General features: G+C 55.1%; 2 protein-coding genes across 4 annotated transcripts; one reads left to right on the forward strand and one right to left on the reverse strand.

Moving 5' to 3' along the window:
* Positions 1 to 280: 280 nt before the first annotated feature.
* C3H10orf88 (chromosome 3 C10orf88 homolog) lies at positions 281 to 9,544 on the forward strand. Of its 3 annotated transcripts, none has more exons than XM_064168380.1 (6): positions 281 to 310; positions 2,109 to 2,306; positions 2,850 to 2,922; positions 4,042 to 4,248; positions 5,627 to 6,105; positions 8,724 to 9,544. In XM_064168380.1, the coding sequence occupies exons 2-6, from the start codon at positions 2,197 to 2,199 to the stop codon at positions 8,950 to 8,952; spliced, it is 1,098 nt and encodes a 365-aa protein (XP_064024450.1). In that variant the 5' UTR covers positions 281 to 310; positions 2,109 to 2,196; the 3' UTR covers positions 8,953 to 9,544. The 3 variants fall into 3 exon arrangements, with proteins under 3 accessions (XP_064024450.1, XP_064024435.1, XP_064024441.1); XM_064168365.1 differs by lacking the exon at positions 281 to 310 and adding an exon at positions 1,792 to 1,967; XM_064168371.1 differs by lacking the exon at positions 281 to 310 and adding an exon at positions 1,792 to 1,967 and having other exon boundaries at positions 5,627 to 6,022; positions 8,724 to 8,912.
* Positions 9,545 to 12,105: 2,561 nt separating this feature from the next.
* On the reverse strand, positions 12,106 to 22,676 carry LOC135173230 (deleted in malignant brain tumors 1 protein-like). The gene is made up of 13 exons (XM_064139978.1): positions 22,637 to 22,676; positions 21,840 to 22,001; positions 20,238 to 20,267; positions 20,035 to 20,142; positions 18,787 to 18,891; positions 18,151 to 18,240; positions 17,737 to 17,832; positions 15,660 to 15,983; positions 15,303 to 15,335; positions 15,118 to 15,177; positions 13,909 to 13,944; positions 13,076 to 13,178; positions 12,106 to 12,514 (listed from the first exon to the last, which is right to left on the reverse strand). The coding sequence occupies exons 1-13, from the start codon at positions 22,674 to 22,676 to the stop codon at positions 12,292 to 12,294; spliced, it is 1,410 nt and encodes a 469-aa protein (XP_063996048.1). The 3' UTR covers positions 12,106 to 12,291.
* Positions 22,677 to 23,443: the final 767 nt, after the last annotated feature.

Genomic DNA, 23,443 nt, shown 5'->3' on the forward strand with positions numbered 1-23,443 from the left:
ATCTTCCTCTTTCCCCTCATATTCCTCCTTTCCTCCCCATCTCCTATTTCCCCCATCTTCCCCTTTTCCTCTCCATCCCCCTCCTTTCAGCACCACCTCTCCTTCCCCACCACACCTGCCCCTTTCCCACCCCACACTGCATTTTCCCCTTTCCCCCCAAACCCACAGCACCTGGGTCCTGTTGGAGTCTCCTCCCACCCCAGCTGCGACCACTTTGCCCTCCCTGCCCACTCCCCTATTTAATGGCCCCAGGCAAGGCAAGCCCCAAGCTTGCCCATTTGGGCAGAAGATCCTCCTCGGATCATCACTGGTGAGTGCCTGTGGTGCCCACTGGGTGACTGGTGGAGGGGATCCAAAGGCCGGGGGGCCTGCTTGGCCCCCCGGTCAGCTAGGGCTAGGCTCAGATGGTTGCTCTAACATTGCTCACGGGTGGTGGCTGCACCTCCTCACTTAGGCTGAGCTCCTCTCTGTGCTGTCTTGCTCCAGGCTCTGAGGTAAGTGAGGTGAGGGTGGTGGTAGAGAAGGAGCTGGGTGGCTCCTGGTGCCTGTGCTCCTTGCCCTGCCAGAGCCCCCCAGAAGCAGCAGCAGCAGCAGCCTGCTGGTTGTGTGCTTCTGTGCTTAGCTCCTGTGCCCACAGCAGCTTTCAACTTGGTGCCAGCTTCAGAGCTGCTGATGCCAACCCTGAGAAGCTTGCTCAGCATCACAACCTCAGACCTGTGTGCAGTCTGCAGAGGAGATTCCACAACCTCTCTGGGTGTCTGCTCCAGGGCTCCAGCACCCTCACAGGGAGGAGTTACTGCTTGCTTCAGAAGAAACCTCCTGGGTTCTGGTGTGTGCCTGTTGCCCCTTGGCCACTGCCCACTGAAAAGAGCCTGCCCCGATATTTTTGAGCCCCTCCAGTTAGGTATTAAGCACTGATGGAGTCTCCCCTCAGGTCCCTCCTCTCCAAGCTAAAGAGCTGCAGGTTTCTCAGCCTTTCCTCCTTCCATTCCCCTCAGCACCTTCATAGCCTCCCCTGGACTCTCTTTCCAGTAGTTTCTTCTTGGCATCTTCAAATGATTATAGATTAAAAGGTGTAGCTGCACTGGGATGCTGTGATCAGAGAGCAGGATTTATCCCTGTGGTACCATGAGCTCTGTCTGCTCTGCTCCCTGCCTGTTGTGTCATGCTTGACTTTTTTCCTTTCCCAAGCATTCTAAAGCGGACAAAGGGGCCTGGAGCAGAGCCCTGTGAGGAGAGGCTGAGGGAGCTGGGGGGGTGCAGCCTGCAGCAGAGGAGGCTCAGGGCAGAGCTCAGTGCTGCCTGCAGCTGCCTGCAGGGAGGCTGTAGCCAGGTGGGGTTGGGCTCTGCTGCCAGGCAAGCAGCAAGAGAAGAAGGGGACAGAGTCTGAAGCTGTGGCAGGGCAGGTCTAGGCTGGATGTTGTTAGGAAGTTGCTGGCAGAGAGAGTGATTTGCACTGGAATGGGCTGCCCAGGGAGGTGGTGGAGTGGCTGTGGCTGGAGGTGTTGCAGCCAAGCCTGGCTGGGGCACTTAGTGCCATGGTCTGGTTGGTTGGGCAGGGCTGGGTGCCAGGCTGGGCTGGGTGAGCTTGGAGCTCTCTGCCAGCCGGCTCGGCTCTGTGCTCCTGCGGCGGCAGAGCCGCGGGCAGCAGCAGCTCGGCGGCTCAGCCCAGCACGCACCGACAGGCTGCCGCCGCCGCGGGGCGCTGCCGGTACCGCAGAGGGTTCCCGCCGCACAGGCCCCGTCCCGCCGCGTTGCGCAGGCGCTGCCGCCGGTGCCGTGTCCGGTTCCGCCGGCGGCGCGGCCATGGCGAGCGGCTGCGCGGCGCGGGAGGCTGCCGCCGGTGTGTCTGGCGGCCCGCGGGAGCTGTGCTGTGTGGCGGCGGAGTGCTCCTGGCCCTGCGCGCCGCCGGGCGGCCTGGCCCGGGCGCTCTGCCTGCAGCGGGACGCGGGTGGCGGTGAGGCCAGGTGAGGGCGGCGGCCAAGGGTCCCTCCCCGGGAGCCGCGGTGCCCCGCCGCTTCTCTGCGGCTGCGGGCCAACGGGCGGCCTTAGGGGGTGCCGGCTGGGCCCGGCGGGGCAGCGCGGCCCTGACGCTTCCCTCCCTGCAGCACCGAGGCCGTGGTGGTGGCGCGGCGGACGGGCGGCGGGAGCGAGGTGCCCTGCGTGCTGCAGCTGCAGTGCCGGCCTGCCGCCGGGATGGTCTCCGTCCGTGTCCTGAGCGAGGCCCGCAACATGGAGGTGTACGTGGGCGAGGAGTACTGCGGCACCAGCCGGGGCGAGAGCCTGGGCACGGCCCGGGGCCCGGGGTGAGTGGCAGGAGCCCCGCGGGGGCTGGGGCCGGCGTTGGGCGGTTTGCCCCTGGGTCCCGGGCAGCCTTTCGCCCTTCCCTCACTGGCGGCGCCATTCGCTGCCCAGCTGTAGTGTTCGCCTACCGGTGAAGACCTGATGCCTCCCCGGAGGGGCTTCCGTGCAGCTCTGTGCGGAGCCTGCGGATGGGCATAAGCACCGCAGGCGCCTGGGATGACCTGGGCTGTGCCTCGGCGGTCCGGGCGGCTTGCACCGCCGCAGCCGGTGTGACAGCAAACCACCCTGCAGCTGCAGCGCTTACTCGGTGTTCTTTGCGATTAGTGAAACGAGTTCAGTAAGCCGTAAAGTGCTGCGCTGGAAAACTCCTGTGTGAGGCTGCAGAGCCAAGTACCAACTTCAAACCATGTCACAAGTTATGTCCCAGTCGGTCTTGCATTTTCCCTGGGTATTTCTCCTCGCAGAAGTACTACAAATACTGAGATGTACTAAAGAAAGACTGCTTTGTAAGGTGGTGTCACAGCCTGTTCCTTGTCTCCTTCTAGTGACACGGAAAAGGTTACTTTGTACCAAAAATACCTCAGGTTCGAATGCCCTGCAGCCTCCTGTAGAATTAAGGTAAGGAATCATAGAATCAGGCAGGGCTGGAAGGGAGCACAAGGAGCAGGCAGTGCCAACCCCCTGCCATGCCCAGGGACACCCTACCCTAGAGCAGGCTGCACACAGCCTCAGCCAGCCTGGCCTCAAACACCTCCAGCCATGGGGCCTCAACCCCCTCCCTGGGCAACTCATTCCAGCCTCTCACCACTCTCCTGCTCAACAACTTCCTCCTCACCTCCAGCCTCACTCTCCCCACCTCCACCTTTGCTCCATCCCCCCACTCCTGCCACTCCCTCACACCCTCAAAAGTCCCTCCCCAGCTTTTCTGGAGCCCCCTTCAGATGCTGCAAGGCCACAAGAAGGTCCCCTGGGAGCCTCCTCTGCTCCAGCCTGCACAGCCCCAACTCTTTCAGGCTGTGCTCACAGCAGAGCTGCTGCAGCCTCTCAGCATCCTCCTGGCCCTGCTCTGGACACTCTCCAGCATCTCCACAGCCCTCTTGTCCCAGGGGCTCCAGAGCTGGATGCAGGACTCCAGGTGGGGTCTCAGCAGAGCAGAGCAGAGGGGGAGAATCCCCTCCCTGTCCCTGCTGGCCACACTGCTGCTGCTGCAGCCCAGGCTCTGCTTGGCTTTCTGGGCTGCAAGTGCACACTGCTGGCTCCTGTTGAGCTTCTCCTCCAGCAGCACCCCCAAGGAGTTGAACAGAATCGTTTCATTGTTCTTTTGTCTTTTTAGTTACTCAACTGACTACTTTGCATTGCTCTTTACAGTTCCATTAGCCTTGACAGCAGAGTTCTCTGAAATTTAAACCACAGCTTTAATTTTCCGAGAGCATTCTTTGTGAGAGAAAATACAGTCTTAGAGGGGAGAGAACTTGAACTGTTATTTTTGGTGTGGTTAAATGACCTCACGAAAGTCTGTGTGGTGCTTAGATCAAGACTTGGTTTATCTTTGGGTCGTGCAGACAGTTCTGTTCCTGTTAGGATTTTCCAGAGTCATAACAAGGAGACACTGGCTTAATTTTCCTGCAGGAGAGCTAAGTGTTGCTCAGTAATACATTGCCCTGTATCCCTACAAAGAAAACCCCAAACTACATTCTTTTTTCCCTAACCAAATACTGCCTTTCCTTCTTGCAACAGCTGCTCTCCATCGGTGAGAAGCAAACGGTGCTCATCAGTAAAATAGCGGTAGAAGTGAAAGCAGTGTCTGCAGAGCCAGCACCTGCCTTTGCTTCGCTAGGCTCAAACATAGATCTGGACAGAGTGCAAACCATCATGGAGTCCATGGGATCTAAGCTGTCTCCAGGTGCTCAGCAGCTCATGGACATGGTCCGGTGCCAGCAGAAAGTAAGTTGCTGTTGTTGTCCCTGCACCTAAGGAATGCTGGACTGGGACCTCAGCTAAGCATGTACCTAACTGACTAGGGGAGAGGTTTTTGAGCTGTTTGCTCTTAACCCACACTTTGTGCCATTTTCATCTTTATTTAGCTGTTGCCACTGTTACATGAATTCAGTGAAGAAGGATTGTGTACTGAGGGATTCACTCTGCATGCAGTGAGTCCAGGGTTAAGAGTTCTCTCATCATCATGTTCAGCTTCACTGCCATCCTACCCTCCCTTTGCTTGTTGCCATGGTCACTGTTTGTCAGGAGTGGTGGGTGTTCTTCCCCGTGGTGTTTGGACTGCTTTGTCTCCTTCATGGTTACTTAAAGTGCATTGCCTTCAGGGAGCCTACTCCAGCAGAGCATTTAGTTGATCTGGATCCTCTTTCAGCACAGTCTTGAGTCTGTCTGGGGCTGGTAACCTTCAGTCCTGGGGCAGAGCCTGGTGAAAAGTCATTCAAGCTGCTCCATAGAATCAAGCAGGTTGGAGGAGAGCTCCAAGTTCACCCAGCCCAACCTAGCACCCAGCCATGCCCAACCAACCGGACCATGGCACTAAGTGCCCCAGCCAGGCTTGGCTGCAACACCTCCAGCCACGGCCACTCCACCTCCCTGGGCAGCCCATTCCAATGCCAATCACTCTCTCTGCCAGCAACTTCTTCCTCACATCCAGCCTAGACCTCCCCTGCCACAGCTTCAGGCTGTCCCCTTCTTCTCTTGCTGGCTGCCTGGCAGCAGAGCCCAACCCCACCTGGCTACAGCCTCCCTGCAGGCAGCAATGAGCTCTGCCCTGAGCCTCCTCTGCTGCAGGCTGCACACCCCCAGCTCCCTCAGCCTCTCCTCATAGGGTTTGTGTTCCAGACCCCTCCCCAGCTTTGTTGCCCTTCTCTGGACACCTTCAGCACCTCAACATCTTTCTTGTATTGAGGAGCCCAGAACTGGACACAGCACTCCAGGTGTGGCCTGAGCAGTGCTGAGCACAGGGGCAGGAGAACCTCCCTTGTCCTGCTGCCCACACTGCTCCTGAGCCAGCCTAGGATGCCATTGGCTCTGCTGCCCACCTGGGCACTGCTGCCTCAGCTTCAGCTCCTCTCTGCCAGCACCCCCAGGGCCCTCTCTGTCTCGCTGCTCTCAGCCACTCTGTCCTCTGCCTGTAGTGCTGCTTGGGGTTGTTTCATTGCTTCATGACTGAGGAAACAGGGGAAATCCTTGCTTCTGCTTCTCTCTTTGCAGAACTGCTTCTAAAGTCTTCCATCACTCCGGCAGATTGCTGAGTTGTGGCCTGTTGGTATTGTTGTCCAGGTAGACTTTGAATTATCCATCCTGTTGTTTTTCTTTCCATCAGAATTGTTCACCTTTTGGAGACAAACTTAACTGGATCTTGGGGAAGCCTTCAGCCTTTGGAGGTGACCACACAAAAGATGGGTTGCACAGTGCAGCCATTCAGATCTCACAAGATGAAGCAGCTGGTGAGCCTCTCCCTGTTAAAAGTCACCTAACAAGTGAAACAGCATCTGGAGACTTGCTTCACACTAGCACGCCAGGTGATCTGAACGCAGCGGCACCCGAGGGAGGGAAGGCTTCTGATTCTGAAGGACTGACTGCCCAGCAGAATACAGCTGACCTCAGGAATTACTGTAAAGCTGTGGGATCTCTGTGCATGCAGCAACAAGTGAGCCAGCTCCCCAGGGCAGCAAATCCCCAGGTGCTGCTTCCTTTCCTGCAGAGCCTGTGCAGTCAGGTGAGCCACCTCCGGCTGAAGGACGGCGACAGGCAGCTTGGTAGAAGTGCAGGCACCAAAGAGGAAGGCATTCAGCTTGTTGGGTAAGCTACCTTTGCTGCCCTGGTTGAGGTAGTGGTTTAACTGGGGAGACACTGGCACAGGTTGCCCAGGGAGGTTGTGGAGCGCAGAATGTGATCTTCATTCTGTGCTTCTGTGCTCCACACCCCCCCGGGAAGTGTTCAGGACCAGGTTGGATGAGGCCTTGAGTGTCTTGTTCTAGTGGAAGGTGTCCCTGCCTGTGGCACAGTGGGGCAGGGACTGGCTGAGCTTTGAGTCCCTTCCAACCTAAACCATTTTATGATTCTGTTCTCTGACTGCATTTACAAGAGAATAAAGTCTGGATTGATGGCTCAGGCCAAGTGCTGCATCCTGCACTTAGGTCACAAGGACCCCATGCAGTGCTGTAGTGTTGAGGAAGAGTGGCTGGAAACTTGCCAGCAGAGGAAGACGTGGGGATGTTGGTCAGGAGCTGGCTGAATGTGAGCCAGTGTGTGCTCAGGTGGCCAGGAAAGCCAGCAGCATCCTGGCCTGTATGGGGAATAGTGTGACCAGCAGGACCAGTGGTTGTTCCCTGTACTGAAACTTCTGAGGCCATATGGAGTCACAGAATTGTTTCACTTGGAAAAGACCTCTAAGATTATGGAGTCCAACCATGAACCAGACACTACTATGACCACTGAACCCTGTCCTGAAGCACCCTGTGCATGTTGAGTACTCTGTTCAGTTTTGGGGCCTTCACTATGAGGAGGACATTGAGGTGCTGGTGCAGAGAAGGGCAGTGGACCTGGAGGAGAGGTCTTGTGAGGAGTGGCTGAGGGAACTTGGGTTTGCTTGGTTGGAGAGAGGAGGCTGAGGGGAGGCTCTTGTTCTCTACAACTCCCTGAAAGGAGGTTGGAGTGAAATGGGGACCTGTCCTTCCTCGTAACAAGTGATAGGATGAGAGGAAATGGCCTCAGGTTGCACCAGTGGGGGGTTTAGGTTGGACATTAGAAGGAAATTCTTCACTGAAAAGGTCCTCAAACACTGGTGCAGGCTGCCAAGGAAGGCAGCTGAATCCCCATCCTTTAGGTGTTTAAAAGCTGCAGAGAGGCCTGGTTTGGTACCAGTCTTGGTGGAGTTAGAGGGTGGTTGGACTTGATCTTAAAGGCATTTCTCCTGCTGAAACCATTCTGTGGTTTTTCTGACAAGTGTGGAAGATAAAATGGCTGTAGGAAGCATTTTGTTCTCTTTACAGCAGTAGTGTATCTTAGAAGCTGTGGCTTGGGAGGCTCTGTGGTGCTGACCATGACTGCAGTTAGTTTTTCAGATCAGCTGCCTGATATGTGGGACTTAGTTCAGAAGAAATCACATTTACTGAATGCTCTTTTGTGTCCACTTAACCCTTAGTGGTTTCAAGTGTGCTCTTGGCAAACTCATACACATTTGGTTTGTTACTACATCTTAACTGCTTCTGCTGCCTGAATTCTTCCTGTTTTCACACTGTGCCATAACTTCTCTGCTTTACAATTTGCACCTCATCCCACTCATCTTGCCTGTCCCTCATTGGCTGGCATTTACAGTGCAGACCTCACAGTAGTAGTGCACCCAGTTTGCTACCTAAGGAACAGAAGTGGAAATAGTGAGATGTTGGGATGCTGCTTAGGAATCAGGGTTCCAATAGAGCCTGAATGTCTCCAGCTCTTGGGAAAGTGCAGTGCTTTTAAAGAGTGCAGATGGAGAAGATCAAGAATGGTACAGTCTGTGGCTCATTAGCTGAGAGGAATCAAGTCTGTCATGCTACAGGCTGGGGCCAGAATGGCTGAGAGCAGCCAGGCAGAGAGGGCCCTGGGGGTGCTGGGAGAGAGGAGCTAAAGCTGAGGCAGCAGTGCCCAGGTGGGCAGCAGAGCCAATGGCATCCTAGGCTGGCTCAGGAGCAGTGTGGGCAGCAGGACAAGGGAGGTTCTTCTGCCCCTGTGCTCAGCACTGCTCAGGCCACCCCTGGAGTGCTGTGTCCAGCTGTGGGCTCTTGAGTTGCAGAGAGATGTTAAGGTGATGGAAGGTGTCCAGAGAAGGGCAGCAAGGCTGGGGAGGGGTCTGGAGCACAGCCCTGTGAGGGGAGGCTGAGGGAGCTGGGGGGGTGCAGCCTGCAGCAGAGGAGGCTCAGGGCAGAGCTCACTGCTGTCTGCAGCTGCCTGCAGGGAGGCTGTAGCCAGGTGGGGTTGGGCTCTGCTGCCAGGCAGCCAGCAAGAGAAGAAGGGGACAGCCTGAAGCTGTGGCAGGGGAGGTCTAGGCTGGATGTGAGGTGGAAGTTGCTGGCAGAGAGAGTGATTGGCGTTGGAATGGGCTGCCCAGGGAGGTGGTGGAGTGGCTGTGGCTGGAGGTGTTGCAGCCAAGCCTGGCTGGGGCACTTAGTGCCATGATCTGGTTGCTTGGCTAGGGCTGGGTGCTAGGTTGGGCTGGGTGAGCTTGGAGCTCTCTTCCAACCTGCTTGATTCTGTGACCTAAGCTCCATGCACTGTTTTGTTGTATGGGTTTTGTTCTGTGTGACTGAGCTGTGTGGTGCTTAACTGAGCCCTTGGAAGAAACCCAGGCTGAAGAAGCCTGGCCTAGCATGCTGATAACGTGCCTCTGGTCACAAAGAAGCAGATCATGCTTACTCTCACATTTGCTCTTTTCACAGGGTAGAGCAGCAGCCTATTTGCTCCTATTTGGAAAAGATCATTTCAAAAAACATGGACCTGATGGAGAGAAAACTAATGGACTATATTGATCGTCAGATCCAGGCTCTTCAGACACACATAGATGACAAAATAGTTCTCTTAATGGACTTGGTACAGAGCTCAAAGCCACCCAAGCTGTCAGAAGCAGCCTATGAGTCTAATGAGGGCTTCTCTAATGGGGAGAGATAGGTGCTGCAGCTCCACACCAGGACAGCAGGGGCACAGAGCTGGGTGTTGGTGGAGCTCATGGCTAAAGAAGCTCAGTGGTTTGTTGCTGTAATTCTGTCCACAGTTGTTAGTTCTGTGAGATGCCCTAAGGAGGTGTGGGGTTGGTTTGGTTTGGTTCCTAAGTACAAGAATTTTGTATGCCCTTTGGGGCTTATTTATTTAAAGAGCACTGCTAAAAGACATCTGAAACACAATTTCCTAGTTTCAGTTTGAACAGTGGAGAAGTACTTTAAAGTGAGTGTTAGCAGTAGGACAGGGTAGCTTCTCTGTGCTTGTACTTTTTCATTTCAGTCCTGTCAAAGATGTTTATTCCACCTGTAAGAGGAAGGGCAGTGCTGGCATTGCTTGTTTGAGCCTCTTCAAGGACTCAGGTTTAGATATTTGAAGCCCAGCCTGAGTTCTTTTGAAACCTTGCTGGCTGTACCAGCACCTAAGTTAGGAACCTCAGCTCCTTCAGTGGTACCTAAACCAAGACTGTCACACTTTATCCCTCCTGAAACACCTCGGCCATGCAGGAGCAACTGACATGAAAGTGTATGTGGCAGACTTGTGGTTGTCCATCTTCTACAGTGCTGAGAGGTGAAAGCACTTCATTTGTGGTTCCTCCTGAGGGATTTTATTGCCCGGTGGAACATGCTGGGAGATCTACTGTTTTTTACAGCTGTAGCCTAGAGAGGAGTAGCTTCATCACACCAGGTTTCCTTTGACCTGTGGGGCTCAGCTCTGCTGTCAGTTGGAGGTAGAAGTGACTCCAAATCCCTGTGTTATGGAATATCAAGCTTCCACTTGGTTCTGTGGATTGCTCTTTGAATTCTGGGGTGCACCATTGAACTCTGTAGGTGCTTCATTGTCGGCTCCTGAGCTGAGTCTGCAGATATTGGTTATGCTTCTGTGTCTTTGTATGTACTGATGGGGAAGCAAGAGTAGGCATGGACAATCCAGGTCCTTGATCTACTCTGTCTCCTCTTTCCTGCTTCTCCAGGGAACCTGATGTCTTGTGGAGACTCTCAGGAGCTGGGTGGTAGCAACACACAGGAGCAGTTCTTTGAAGGGAGGATAATTTGCCCCATGCTGACATCTGGCAGTTGTGGTTCAGTGTAACTCGTGGCAGGTGCAGTTGCAAAGTGGTTCAGAGCAGTCAATGATTCTTTTAAGAGGAAGGGACCTAAATTATGTGCTACTTTACAAGTCAGTTTGCACCTCTAAAGTCAGTTTTTAGATGAACACCTCCTTTCTCACTTGGCAACTGAAAATCCACTCCAGGCTGAGAGGTTTCCTTAGTTCCATAATAGGCTGAAATATGCTCCCAAGCACTGTTAGATTCCAGGGCTGTTTGTTTGCTGGTTTTTGGTGTTGCTTTGGGCTTTGTCTTCTCCTCTGCCCTCTTTGGGTGACACGAATTTGGAATTAAGATGAGCTCTGGAGTTTTTGGTAGCCATTTCCTGTGTGGTGTTTGTGATATTTTAGAGTCACAGCTGTCACAATGGCAGCACCTGAGATGAAAACCATGAGGGCGAGAGCACAGAAGTGGTTTTATTGAAAGTTCATGGTTCCTTCAGCATCTGCTGGAGTGAGGGCTTCTCTGTAGAGAAGAAATAAAACAAGTTTGGAGCACCCTGTTGCTTCAGTGAAAACTGAGTCACCAAACTAGGTAAGAAATACTGAGGAGCTGCCCCACAGTGTTTCAAACTCTGTGTAGCACCGAGGAGTTGTAAAGGTTTGTAGTAAAGCAGTGGTGCCGGAGAGCATCACTGCTGTAACAGTCCCTTGGTGCTGCTGCAGCCAATTTGTGCCCAGCAGTGCTGTCATCTTTGGAACTGCATAGATGGCAGATGTGCTGCTGAAGCAAAGCTGGGCAGAAAGGCTCTAGCCCTGCTGGTTGTAGTGACTTCCTGCCTGTTCTTTGGCAGAATTTGGCTTCTGATAAATCATGAGCTATGCTGTGAGAATTGGTCTGCTTTATAAAGAGGCTTTGTCACTGTGATCTGTTTGCACTTGGATCCTTCTCACACTATACACCTGTCCCTTCTGGCACAGGCATGCAAGTCTCACTGCTGAAGCAAAGGGAGATGTTTGCAGTGCTGCTGGAATTCAGAAAGGTTAATCATTATTAACGATTATGTCCCAAACACTTAAGAGGGTGTGGCTCGTTGAAAGGATGATGCACAGAAGCAGAAGTTGCTGGGGCAGGTGGGACTTTGTGTCCTGTGTGGCACAGCTGCTAGACTGTGGACACGTTCAGCACAGGGCACCTCCGTGTGAGCTGCAGTCACATGCAAGCCCTTGTCCTGTGGAAACAGAGCAGTGGCCTTAAAGCTGCTTGTCACAGTCAGGCCAGGGTCACCAGCTGGCCAAAAGGTAATCTGTTCCTTCTCTTGAGGTGGCAGTTCTGAACCCAACACTTTCTAGGCATTATGAATTTCCATCTTTCTTGTCACTGAGTCATTCCAAGGGGGACAGCTTAGCAGAGAGGCTCAGAGCGATACTGCCTGAACAGCTGCTGAAAGAAGAAGGCTGAACCAAGTGCTTCTAACCATGTCCATTTAGGTGTGCAGGGGTTTGCAGCTCTGCTCTGCAGTCTCAAAACCTGGCACGGGTTAAAAGTGGCTTCATTTGTAGCCGTTTCAGAGGCTGCTTCTCAATTCACCTACAGCTTTGGTTTGGGCTTTCTGCTGAAGGGTGGCTGTTGGCTCTCTGTTTCAGCTGCTTGTGTCCTTTGCTTGCTGTCTCTGTCAGCTCAGAAGGCAGCACTGCCATGTGCTAACTGTGGCCCCGAACATCCCTGGAGGTGTTTACGGCCAGCTTGGATGAGGCTGTGGACAGCCTGAGGTGTCCCTAGCTATGGCAGGGGACTTGGAACTGGATGGTCCTCGTGGTCCCTTCCAACCCTGGCTGATTCTGACTCTGGCTGTGTGACTCAGTGATTCTGTGATTGACCCTTGGCTCTGTAACTCTGTGACCCTTGGTTCTGTGACTGTGGCTCTACGTTTCCATGTGTGTCCGTGAGGCAGGTCTGTGTTGAAGTGCTCAGTGTCGGGGCTGTGTGGAGCAGTGGAAGCACTGCGAGAGGGAACAGGGTCTCGGTGAGGACAAGGAGCAAGCTGATGCAGTCGGTCTTTGCCACAGAGTGTTTACTGAGGTTTAAGCTTATACAGGTCTGGAAGGTCTGGGATGTGGAGTGGAAGCGCAGTTAGGATTGGAAGGGACTGACCCCCCCTAGCACAAGGAACGGCTGGAAGCTGGCAGCCGCGGCGCAGCGACCCGCAGCACCCCGCTACGGCAGCAGCAGGCTGAGGTCTGTTACTGACTGGGGCTGATGATGGCGACGACGCTGCCCTCGGCGCCGCGCTTGCCCCGGGGCCGGTACCCGAAGCGGCGGCGGGGCGGGGGCCGGCGCGGGGCGCTGCAGGCCAGCACCTCGCAGCGCAGGCAGGGCCGGGGGGCCCTGGGGCCCGGCAGCCTGAAGCGGATGATCCTCGTGTCGGGTAAGCTGTAGCTGCCGCAGGATGGGTCCCTCACACACCTGGGAAGGGTCACAGAGTGTCAGGGGCTGGAAGCGACCTCCAAGGATCACAGAACCAAGCAGGTTGGCAGAGCTCCAAGCTCATCCAGCCCAGCCTAGCACCCAGCCCTGTCCAACCAACCAGACCATGGCACTAAGTGCCCCAGCCAGGCTTGGCTGCAACACCTCCAGCCACGGCCACTCCACCACCTCCCTGGGCAGCCCATTCCAATGCCAATCACTCTCTCTGCCAGGAACTCCCTCCTACATCCAGCCTATCCTGTAAACTCAGCATCCCAGAGCTCAGTGACTGCAGCAGGACTGGCTCTGGGGACAGCTGGGTCGGCAGGCAGGCTGCGGCAGGAGCAGAGCTGGTTTGCAGAGCTCACCAGGAGCAGCCAGCAGCAGTGTGGGTGCTTAGTCTCGTACCTGAGCTTTGGAGGGCTGTAAGAGCCCGGGGGGCTGGCCTCGATGACCTGTTTGGGTCCCTTCCCACCCCTGACACCCTGTGATCCTGTGCAGGACCACTCGGGGGGGCTGCAGCTTGGCTGGCACCCCTCAGGAGCGTGAGGAGATGCTTACCTGTGCAGCTGCACACTTTGCATGCCAGGTCTCCTTGGCTGGCACAGCTTAGAGAGGTATCTCAGTAACGCCAGGCGCACGTAGTTGGGCAGGTAGGTGAGGCCTGCTGGAGAGGGAGAGACTTCAGGTTTCTGACCCATATGCAAGCCCAGAGCAAAATGCAGCATGTGTCAAACCCTGGCTGGGTTTGCAAGTGCACCTGGGGGCCTCACTGCTGCACTTGGGAGGAACAGCTGGGAGCAGAGGAAAGGGAACTTCTTTGGTGGTGCAGAGGCTGCTCCTCTGCCTGTGAGCCCTGCAGGGCATGTGGGCACTGGCTGCCCAGCAGCTGGCAGGCTCCAGGTGGGCCTTTTACATGTACTTCCCCACATGATGGTGCAGACACAGGCCAGCTTGTTCCCTTGAGGCATCCCACCATAGCTGCTTTGGCTGCCAGCCCCTTTAGCAGTGGCATGGTGTCCCCGGGTAAGCTATGGCATCCCCAAGCTCTGTCCTGCTACCCCTCCTACCTTTCCCCTTTCATCTGCTCCCAGACACCTGCTGCAGTTCAGCTGCCAGGCTTCCCCAGCTCAGCACTTACCCAGCAGGGACTGCCCTTGGGAAGAGAAGTCGTTTGCTATGGTGGTGATGGAACACTGCAATAGGTTGCCCAGGGAGGTGGTGGAGGCCCCATCCCTGGAGACATTCAAGATGAGGCTCGGTGGGGCTCTGAGCAGCCTGATCTAACTGGGGGTGCCCTTGCTGACTGCAGAGGGTTAGCCTGGATGACTTCTAGTGGTCCCTTCCAGCCCAGCCCATTCTGTGACTCAGTGAAAGGAACAAGAATATCTCACCTGTGCTGGTGGGTGCTGGCTCTGTTCCTTGGTGAGCTTTTAAGGCAAAGGAAACAAAAGGAACTGAGATTGAAAGAGGAAAAATTGTGCTCTTACCAAGTTATAGACATTGTGATCAGCTGGGTGAGTTAGACTGGGACATGTTAGTAGCCACAGTTCAGAGCAATAAAGGTGCAAAGGGCAAAGGGCTCCACTAAAAAGTGCAGGGTATTGAGTACTGAAGCTGACATATCCTTGGCATTAGGGGGAAGGAGATTTAATTCTGCTCCTTCCTTGTGCAGGCAGAGTCCTGTGCTCAGATGCACACTTTGCCTTCAAGTTCAGGCTGCTGTATGCTGCCAGCATAGGGATGTGTTTGAGCAGCCAAGTGCCCTCTACCAGTGTGAGGCTGGCAGGGGCAGACTTAATCATGGAATCAGTCAGGGTTGGAAGGGACCACAGGGATCAGCCAGTTCCAACCCTTCTGCCATGGGCAGGGACACCTCACACTAGATCAGGCTGGCCACAGCCTCATCCAGCCTGGCCTTAAGCACCTCCAGGGATGAGGCTTCCACCACGTCCCTGCGCAACCCCTTCCAGCCTTTCAGCACCTTCATGCTGAAGAACTTCTTCCTCACATCCAGTCTGAATCTCCCCATTTCCAGCTTTGTTCCATTCCCCCCAGTCCTGTCACTACCTGACAGCCTAAAGAGTCCCTCCCCAACCTGGAGTCTGCTGTGTGAGCATCTGAGGCAGAATACTTACAGTCAGTGAGCACATCATAGAACCATAGAATGTCAGGGGCTGGAAGGGACCCTTCTGCCAGAGCAGGGCCAAGTTTTTGAAGAGGCACATCCCAGTGCACAAAAGCAGACAGCACTGAAGATGTCAGAGGGATTCTCACCAACTCAGCTGCCAGCAGGGATGCAGCTTTGAAAGCTCAGGGAGGCTGACTCTAGGAGGGAGGTGATCCAGAGGGAACCTGAATTTGTACTGGGCAGTGTCTGCACCAGCAGCTTCCCTCTCCTTGGCACTTCCACCAGTGAAGGCATTTCTCCTATACTGATACCCAGAGCTTTTTTTCCACCCCTTAATTTGCATGGAAGCCAAAGGAGTTGTTCTCAGTTAAGTAGTGGAGCTGTGGGACAATGCAGCCAGCTGACAGGTCATCGGGGGAGGCTTCAACACAGAGCCCCGAGGGTGGCCACCAAGCGATGCTGTGGTACTCACTAGTGGTGGTGGCTCCTGCCCCAGGAGTGGGAGAGGCTGACACGATGGCTGAGCTTGTCACTGGGGGAAGAGAAGACAGGGAATGAAACCTTGCCCATGCTTCAGGAGCATTGGTGGCTCGTGGAGAACAGCCACTGCTTTGAAAGCAGCAACCCACGGCCGAATGCAGGGGCACAGACAAGTACCTGGGTTTGCAGCTGGTGTGGCCTCGGCTGGGGCTGTCAGGGGAAGCAAAAGCCATGCTTGAGTAATTGTTCCATTACAGTGTGAGTGAAGCAAGGACTGGGAAGGGAAGGAGTAGCTTACTCCCAGGAGGAAGCAAAAAGACCAATTCTACTAAAGCTGAAGTCATGCTCACCACCTGGTTCAGGTGGTGGTGTGCTCTCTGCAGGGGCTGCAAATTAGCCCTTCATGGAATCATTGCTCAGGAAATGCTGAGGAGATCTGTGCTGGACTACCTGCGCAGAGGCTGCTGTCCCTGCACAGTGCCCCTGCTGTACCTGCGCAGAGGCTGCTGTCCCTGCGCAGTGCCCCTGCTGTACCTGCGCAGATGACACCGGCATCCTCTTTGTGCTGGCAGTTGTGGACAGCAGCCCCTCTGTGCGAGCAGTCCCACAGCTGTTCCTCGTCGCCTCTGCACTCCACATCGTCCAGGAGGATGCTCCCCGAGCCGGGACCGAACTGACCTTCAGCCAAAGCCAGCAGAGGCTCTCCGCAGCCCAGCAGCCTGCACACCACCTTGGCGTCCTCCATGTCCCAGGAGTCGTCGCAGACTGTTCCCCAGCTGCCGTTGTAGAAGAGCTCCACGCGTCCCGAGCAGCGGCTGTCGCCGCCCGCCAGCCGCAGGGGCAGCGCGGAGGTGACTGCTGGAGGAGACAGAGCCCAGGCCGGGAGTCACTGCTGGTCACCCGAGGTGGTGGCACAGCCTGCCCTCAAGCCAAGAGCCACCCAGCGAAGACAGCATCCAGCAGCCTGCAGCGGTCTGCCCTGACAAAGGATCCTCCCGAATTACAGCTGCTGGGGGACATCCTAAGAGCTGGAATCCTCTCCTCCCTTGGTGGGCACGGACACAGTCCTCTTCCAGCTTGCTGCCTGCCGCAGCTCTGCTCTGTGCAGCCAAGGGAATGGTCCCACCCGCAGCCCCTGCTGCTCTGCCTGAAGGGTGAGCACAGAGAGCCAGAGCCCATCTTTTCCTGGGGCACCTGGCAGCTGCAGGGCTATCGTTTGGGGCTGGCTTTGCCCCTCCCTTTGAGCAATGCCTGGCTCAGTGTCTCTGCCCCTGGCGTGGCAGATGGTTGGCACAGCACCACTTCCCCGGAAGAGCAGCAGAGCTGTTTCTGAGAGCTGGCTCCTCGTGGAGCACTGCCCACACCTGCCTCGCTTCCAGGGGGAAAGGCTTGCACAGATCTGAAGGGCAAATTGGTTTTATGGGCCTGGGGTGCATCTTTCTTTCAGAGCAAGAGATCAGAGGCAGCACTGGCAACGTGATCAGCTCACCCCCAGTTTGTGGCTGCCATCAACTGCACCAAGGGTACACATCTGTCTTGCTCCTCGGTGGGGCAGTAATTAGGAGGTTTTCATTTGGGGGCGTTTTGCTGTCACCTGGCAGCCATTTGTGCCCAGCTAATGCACACCCATTTGGAGGCAGGGCTATGTTGCCCAGGACTCTCTTTCTCCCTGACTCCTTTATTTTTTCTCTGGCCATGATCAAAGCTCCTTCAGGCTCAGCTCACGAGTTACTTCTGCAGAAGCTGCCTGTAAGGAAAAGCCAGCAGCAGTGTGCTTGGCTCACTTCCCATCTTCACACTTCTGCCTCTGAGCTGCTACAGGGCTGCCAAGTATGATTTCAGGGAGGGAAGAAGGGACTGAGGCAAAAGGAGCTGCCAGCTGTGCCAGGAGCTGCTTGTGGCAGAAGGTGCCAAAGGCTTTTGTGCTAGTTTGAAGCTAGCTAGACTGTTTTGATGGAAAGGACTAGATCACAGGCTGTGCAAGGAAAACAGTGGTGATGTCTACTCCCCTCAGAGTCTTGCTGAAGAAGAAACAAAAACCATTAGATAACACTCTGGCCATTTTGACTCACTCTGGCTGGGCTTTGGCTGAGCTGCATCTCCCTAACCTCACCTGCCACTCACCTTTGCTTCTTAACCCCCTGGCTGAACCTCCATTCTTCCTTGGGACTGGGGTAAGGTTGAGAGGGGCAGGGGGAAGGTGCAGGGGTGGTTTGGAGCCCCTCCTCGGGACTCAGGTTTCTGGGAGGGGAGTTGTGTTTCTGTATTACCTTTTACCTTGTCTATTTCTGTCTATAACTGTATGTACTGTAACTATCTGCTTGTACATTGTGCTGCTGTAAATAAATAGCTTCATTTATATTCCCAGAGCCAGCTGAGACTAGTCTGGGTGATCTCTAAAAGTGTGGGGGGGGCGGGGAACACCCAAACCATCACAGCTTTGCTGCAGTCCAGGCAGATGCCACCACATTCACCAGGCAGGAACCTGGTCACAAAAGGAGCTCAGGGACCTCCTGAGCCCAGAGTGGTGCCTTGCACAGTGATGCAGGACAGAGACATTTTGGCTCCTAAGGAGCACAAGGTACACAGGCTGCACCTGGTTGTTCCTTACCTTGGCTCTTCGTGGAGAGTGATAGTGGAGTTGTTAATGGCTTAGTGGTGGCTGTGGCTGGGGCAGATGTGGTGGAGCTGTCTGTGGCTGCATCATCTGTTGGAGCATTAAGGGGAAAAAAAGCCCAAGAAGAACAATGAACGAGAAGGACCAAGCCTGAATAGGAAAGAGGATCGAACTTTTTTGGGTTAAAATCCTCTGAGTTGGTCATTTTTGCTAGAGAGTGTGAGAAGAAAGGAAGCTTTACTGCAGAGAACAAAGCCGGACTTATCCCTGTGGCTCTGCCATTGCCTGAGGGGGGTGAGACACTGGCGCAGTTTGCCCGGGGGGGCTGCGGAGCACAGAATCACCCAATGTGATCTGCTGCAGTAAGCACTGCTCTCACCGGGCTTGAGCCGCGGTGCCTGTTCTTACCTTCAGCAGCTGCGGCAGTGCTGTTTGGAGCAGAGACAGCCTCTTCTGCCGGGGGTCTGGGTGAATTGAGCTCTGCAGGACTCTGGGAGGCTGTGAGAAGGAAGGAGGCAAAAACATGGAAATGAGAGGGAAAGAGCATCCAGATTTGGGCTGAAATGACTGAAATGGGCCCTTGATGACTGTAATTGTCTTCAGGCTTTCTGGAAAAGGAAGTCTGTGTGTTGGTTGTCTTCTACATCCACTGGCATGGCCCAAACAGGGATCCTCATCTTAAAGCTTTGCTTTGTGAACATCAAAAAGGCTTCAGGCTGCTCTAGGGTAGGGTGTCCCTGGGCATGGCAGGGGGGTTGGAACTGGCTGATCCTTGTGGTCCCTTCCAGCCCTGACTGACTCTATGATTCTAAGAGACTTGGGCTCTGCAGGCTGGAGAGGTGGAGCACAGCCCCATGTTTTGGCTGAAAAGAGAGACTTGCCCCTCACTTGATATTTAGCAACAGAGGCAGCAAAGTGCATCTCTGACTGCACTCTTCAGCTGCTGGAGGTGCAGCAGTCACTTGAAAGATGCCAGGTGACCACTGCTGGGGGAAATAAAGAAGGAGCTCTGTGCTGTGGAAGTGCCTTTCAGCATTGCCTCACCTTTCCTGGGGCTCGTCCCTGGAGCAGAAGGTGTCCTGGTCTCTGCTGTGCTCGAGCTGAGTGCAGAGCTGGGGGCTGCAGAGGTTGCATTCGCAGGGGTTGGGTCTGCAGAGGTGGGCAAGGGGTGGGGCAGTGTGTCACCAAAGAGAATCACCACCGTGTTCAAGAAAAGGCATTTGCAGGGACTGTGAAACCATTGTGGGTCCATGGGAAGGAAAGTCACCCCACAGTGACCTGGCTCAGAACAGCTCCCAGGCAGTGGGAACTTCAGGGGTGGCTGCAACTGGAGCACCTCTTGGCAGGGCATAACCACTCCTTATTTCCATTCTACTGCACCATCCTGTGCTAGCTTCAGGCTAATTGGAATATTGTAGTGAGAAGAGTTCGATGTTAGGCGTGAGAAGGAAACAGTGGTGATGCCTGCTGCACTCACAGGCTTGCACTCATAGTCTGCACACCTCTGTGCCAAGAGGAGCCAGGACCAGGTCAGAGATCCTCTGCCTCTTTCCCAGCACCCTGGGAAGATCTGGAAGCCTCTCAAGGGCTGAGCAGTTCCAACACTGCCACAAAGCAGCCAGGCACTAGCCTGAAATGTCTACTGCCTGCAGTGAGCAGCACAGACCTGCCCTAGGGCTGCAGCTGCCTGTTTGGGAGTGAGGCAAAGCCATTGTGTGGCCAAACCTTTCCCAGTGTTCTGATTCTGCTCAATGAATGAGTTGCCCAGAAGCAGCCTTGGGAAGCTTTTCCCCACTGAATTAGACCCCAACTGTAACTCCTTTGTATGGAGCTGTGGGCAGGGCTGGCTGGAAACAATCCTAACTACATCTTCTGTAATCCCTGTCTTGGTAATTGCCCAAACTAAATGCATTCGTTAGCTTCCAGCTTGGCTGTGTCTAGTCTGGGTGAATTCACTGTGTGTGTGTGAGAAGACAACTCCCAAACCATCACAGAAGCTGGGAGGCAGGAGAAGTTCAGTAGGGTGATCAGAGCTACCCAGGCAAGAGTGCTGCAGGTGAGCCGGCTGCAGGGGTCTCACCACTCACGCATGGAGCTCTGCCCACTGTAGGTCACTCACATGTCCATTTCCCCCCAGCTACAATCTCCTGTGAAAATGAAGCTCTCCCAAGGCTAACCACTTGCAGAGTTAGCAAAATACATCCCTGAGTTCCCAATATTGCCCCTGTCTGCTCTGACAAATGCAGGTAGCCTCAGCATTTCCTTCCACACCGTTTGCAGCTGGTCCCTTACCTTTGCCTCTGTCAGCAGGGGTTGGGGGTTCTGTGGTGAGTGTCACAGCTGTGGTGCCTGTGGAAAATGGTGATGCAGGAGTGGAGGTCTGGGGATTCTCTGGGGCTGCTAGAAGTCAAAGGAAATAAATGATGAGAGGGCTCTCAACATCTGGGGAGGCTGTGAAGAGCCAATGGACTTCTGTCTCAAGAGCCCTGCCTTACCTGATGGTGTGGCCGTGGGGACAGCTGCATCTAGGAACAAGAAAGCAAAAATGTTGGTTTTGTGGGCAGTTATTCACAGGGGCTCAAAACAAGCTGCTTCTGGCTGTGTGAGCTTTGAATTCAGTTTAGCTCCTGACGAGAGTATCCATTTTTCTTTTCAGCTCAGACATGGTTCACATCTGGATGTGCTTCTCTCTCCTAGCTGGTTGCCTTTCTCCCCAGGGAAGAGCCTGTCAGCAGGCTTTGACTAAAGTGCTCCTGAGCTACCTTATTCTCACAATCTTCCCACTCAGTGCTTGCTGCCAGTCTGGGTCCTTTAGTCCCTCAGTCACACAGCCCAGCAGGAATGCAAGGGACCTTCAGCCTGGAAGTGAGGAGGAAGTTGTTGAGCAGGAGAGTGGTGAGAGGCTGGAGTGGGTTGCCCAGGGAGGTGGTTGAGGCCCCATGGCTGGAGGTGTTTGAGGCCAGGCTGGCTGAGGCTGTGTGCAGCCTGCTCTAGGGTAGGGTGTCCCTGGGCATGGCAGGGGGGCTGGCACTGGCTGCTCCTTGTGCTCCCTTCCAGCCCTGCCTGACTCTGTGATTCTGTGACTTCCACCTGCACACTTGGCAGCTCTAGTCTGACTTGCAGGCTCTGCTCTGCTCTTTCTCACATTCATGGTCACCAGGAAAAGCCAAGGAGATCTTTAAGAGCACACAAGGTATCCATTTTAACCTGAGCAGGTGACACTGACAGCCCCGTGGTGCCCACAGCCATGCTTGCTCAGCCAGCATGCTTACAGTCCCCAGGGAAGTCTTCACTTCCTCTGCACTGCATCTCATCCAGGTGGATGTCTCCTTTGTCAGGGTCAAAGTGAGACTGCCCCAAGACAGCCACGACTTTGCCACAGCCAAGCTGTCTGCAGACAACACTGCCCCTGCTCATAGTGAAATGATCCTCCTGGACTGTGCCCCATTTGCCATGGTGTCAGCTCCCACCCTGGCTGCACATCTGCCCCTCCGGCACAGCTGTGGGGGCTCTGAGAGCAAAGCAAATGCTGACAGGTGAACACCTCCCTTGCTTCTTTCCCTGGGCAGAGAAACTTCTGAAGTCCCCATCTGTGCAGGCAGGTTTGTGTGTGCCCAGTTCCTAGGGCTTACTGGGGAGTGCCTGCAGTGCACAGGGCAGCAGGGGCCAGGGAGATGAAGAGCAGAGACCAAAGCAGTGTGGTTAGTCCAGCCCCACTCACACAGCTCTGCTGCATGCAGGACTGGAGCTGCCATGGCTGTGCTGCTGAGGCTCCCAGCTGGCTCATGGAAAGGTCTGGATTGGAAGGGATTCAAGACCATAGAATCACAGAATCAGGCAGGCTGGAAGAGAGCTCCAAGCTCAGCCAGCCCAACCTAGCACCCAGCCCTGCCCAACCAACCTGACCATGGCACTAAGTGCCTCATGCAGGCTTTTCCTCAACACCTCCAGCCACGGCCACTCCACCACCTCCCTGGGCAGCCCATTCCAATGCCAATCACTCTCTCTGCCAGGAACTTCCTAACAACATCCAGCCTGAACCTCCCCTGGCACAGCATGAGGCTGTGCCTGGCATGCTCACGCTTTCAGCCTCTTACCTCCGGGTTTCAGTTTGTCTTTTATCCATTCCATAAACTTGTTCCAAATATCCCCTCCAGTTCCTGAGCCTCCTGAGGAGTTCCACCAGGCAGCACTTGCTGTAGCAGAGAAGAACACATTTGCATTGCTGCAGTGCCAGAGTTGTTGGTGCGCTTTGGCAGCTGGCAGGCGTTGACACAGAGCCGGGCACAGCTGGCATGAGATCTGCTCTCACAGCAGCCCTGTGGCTCCCTCCCCACGGCTCATGGGAGCCGTGTCATCAATGGACAGGCTCATTTCCTCATGGCTCAGTGGAAGGTGATTGGAGAGGACCTTATGTCATGGCAGCACAAAGAGTAAGGGCATCTGACCCCAGAAATCATCGTGTACATCCTTCACCTCCAGTGGGGACATGGACTGCTGGGAGCTGAGCTCTGCCAATCTCTCTGGGGCAGCAGCAAACCACAGACTCACAGCACCATGCAGGCTGGCAAAGCCCCTCAGGATCTGCAAGCCCAGCCTAGAACCCTACTCTGCAAGGTTCACCTTAAACCACAGCCCCAAGCACCACATCCAAACCACCCTTACACACGCCCAGGCTGGGTGACTCCACCACCTCCCCTGGGCAGCTCATTCCAGTCCCTGACCACTCTCTCCATGAAAAACTTCTTCCTAATGTCCAATCTAAACCTCCTCAGTTTCAGCTTGAGGCCATTCCCCTTGTTCTGTCTCACGTTATGTCTGAGAAGAGCCCAGCAGCAGCCTCCCTACGATGTCCTTTCAGGTAGCTGCAGGCAGCAATGAGGTCTGTGCTTACCTTTGCCATATGTGACTACTGTGGAGCCTTTGCAGGCCATGGCAGTAACCTTCAGCCTTTGCAAATGCCAGCTCAGCTCTGCAGGGGAAGCCCAACTGTGTCTGCCTCTGCAGTGAAGAACAGGCTGTACACTGCTTCAGGCACTTCATGGAACCATGGAATCAGGCAGGCTGGGAGAGAGCTCCCAGCTCAGCCAGCCCAACCTAGCACCCAGCCCTGCCCAACCAACCAGACCATGGCACTAAGTGCCCCAGCCAGGCTTGGCTGCAACATCTCCAGCCACAGCCACTCCACCACCTCCCTGGGCAGCCCATTCCAATGCCAATCACTCTCTCTGCCAGGAACTTCCTCCTAACATCCAGCCTAGACCTGCCCTGCCACAGCTTCAGACTCTGTCCCCTTCTTCTCTTGCTGCTTGCCTGGCAGCAGAGCCCAACCCCACCTGGCTACAGCCTCCCTGCAGGCAGCTGCAGGCAGCAATGAGCTCTGCCCTGAGCCTCCTCTGCTGCAGGCTGCACCCCCCAGCTCCCTCAGCCTCTCCTCACAGGGCTCTGCTCCAGGCCCCTCCCCAGCCTTGCTGCCCTGCTCCAAACACCTTCCAGCACCTCAGCATCTCTCTGCAATTCAGGAGCCCACAACTGGACACAGCACTCCAGGGGTGGTCTGAGCAGTGCTGAGCACAGGGGCAGAAGAACCTCCCTTGTCCTGCTGCCCACACTGCTCCTGAGCCAGCCCAGGATGCCATTGGCTCTGCTGCCCACCTGGGCACTGCTGCCTCCTCGTCAGCTCCTCTCTGCCAGCACCCCC

This window comes from Pogoniulus pusillus, chromosome 3 (assembly GCF_015220805.1).
Source record: "Pogoniulus pusillus isolate bPogPus1 chromosome 3, bPogPus1.pri, whole genome shotgun sequence".
Lineage (NCBI taxonomy): Eukaryota > Metazoa > Chordata > Aves > Piciformes > Lybiidae > Pogoniulus > Pogoniulus pusillus.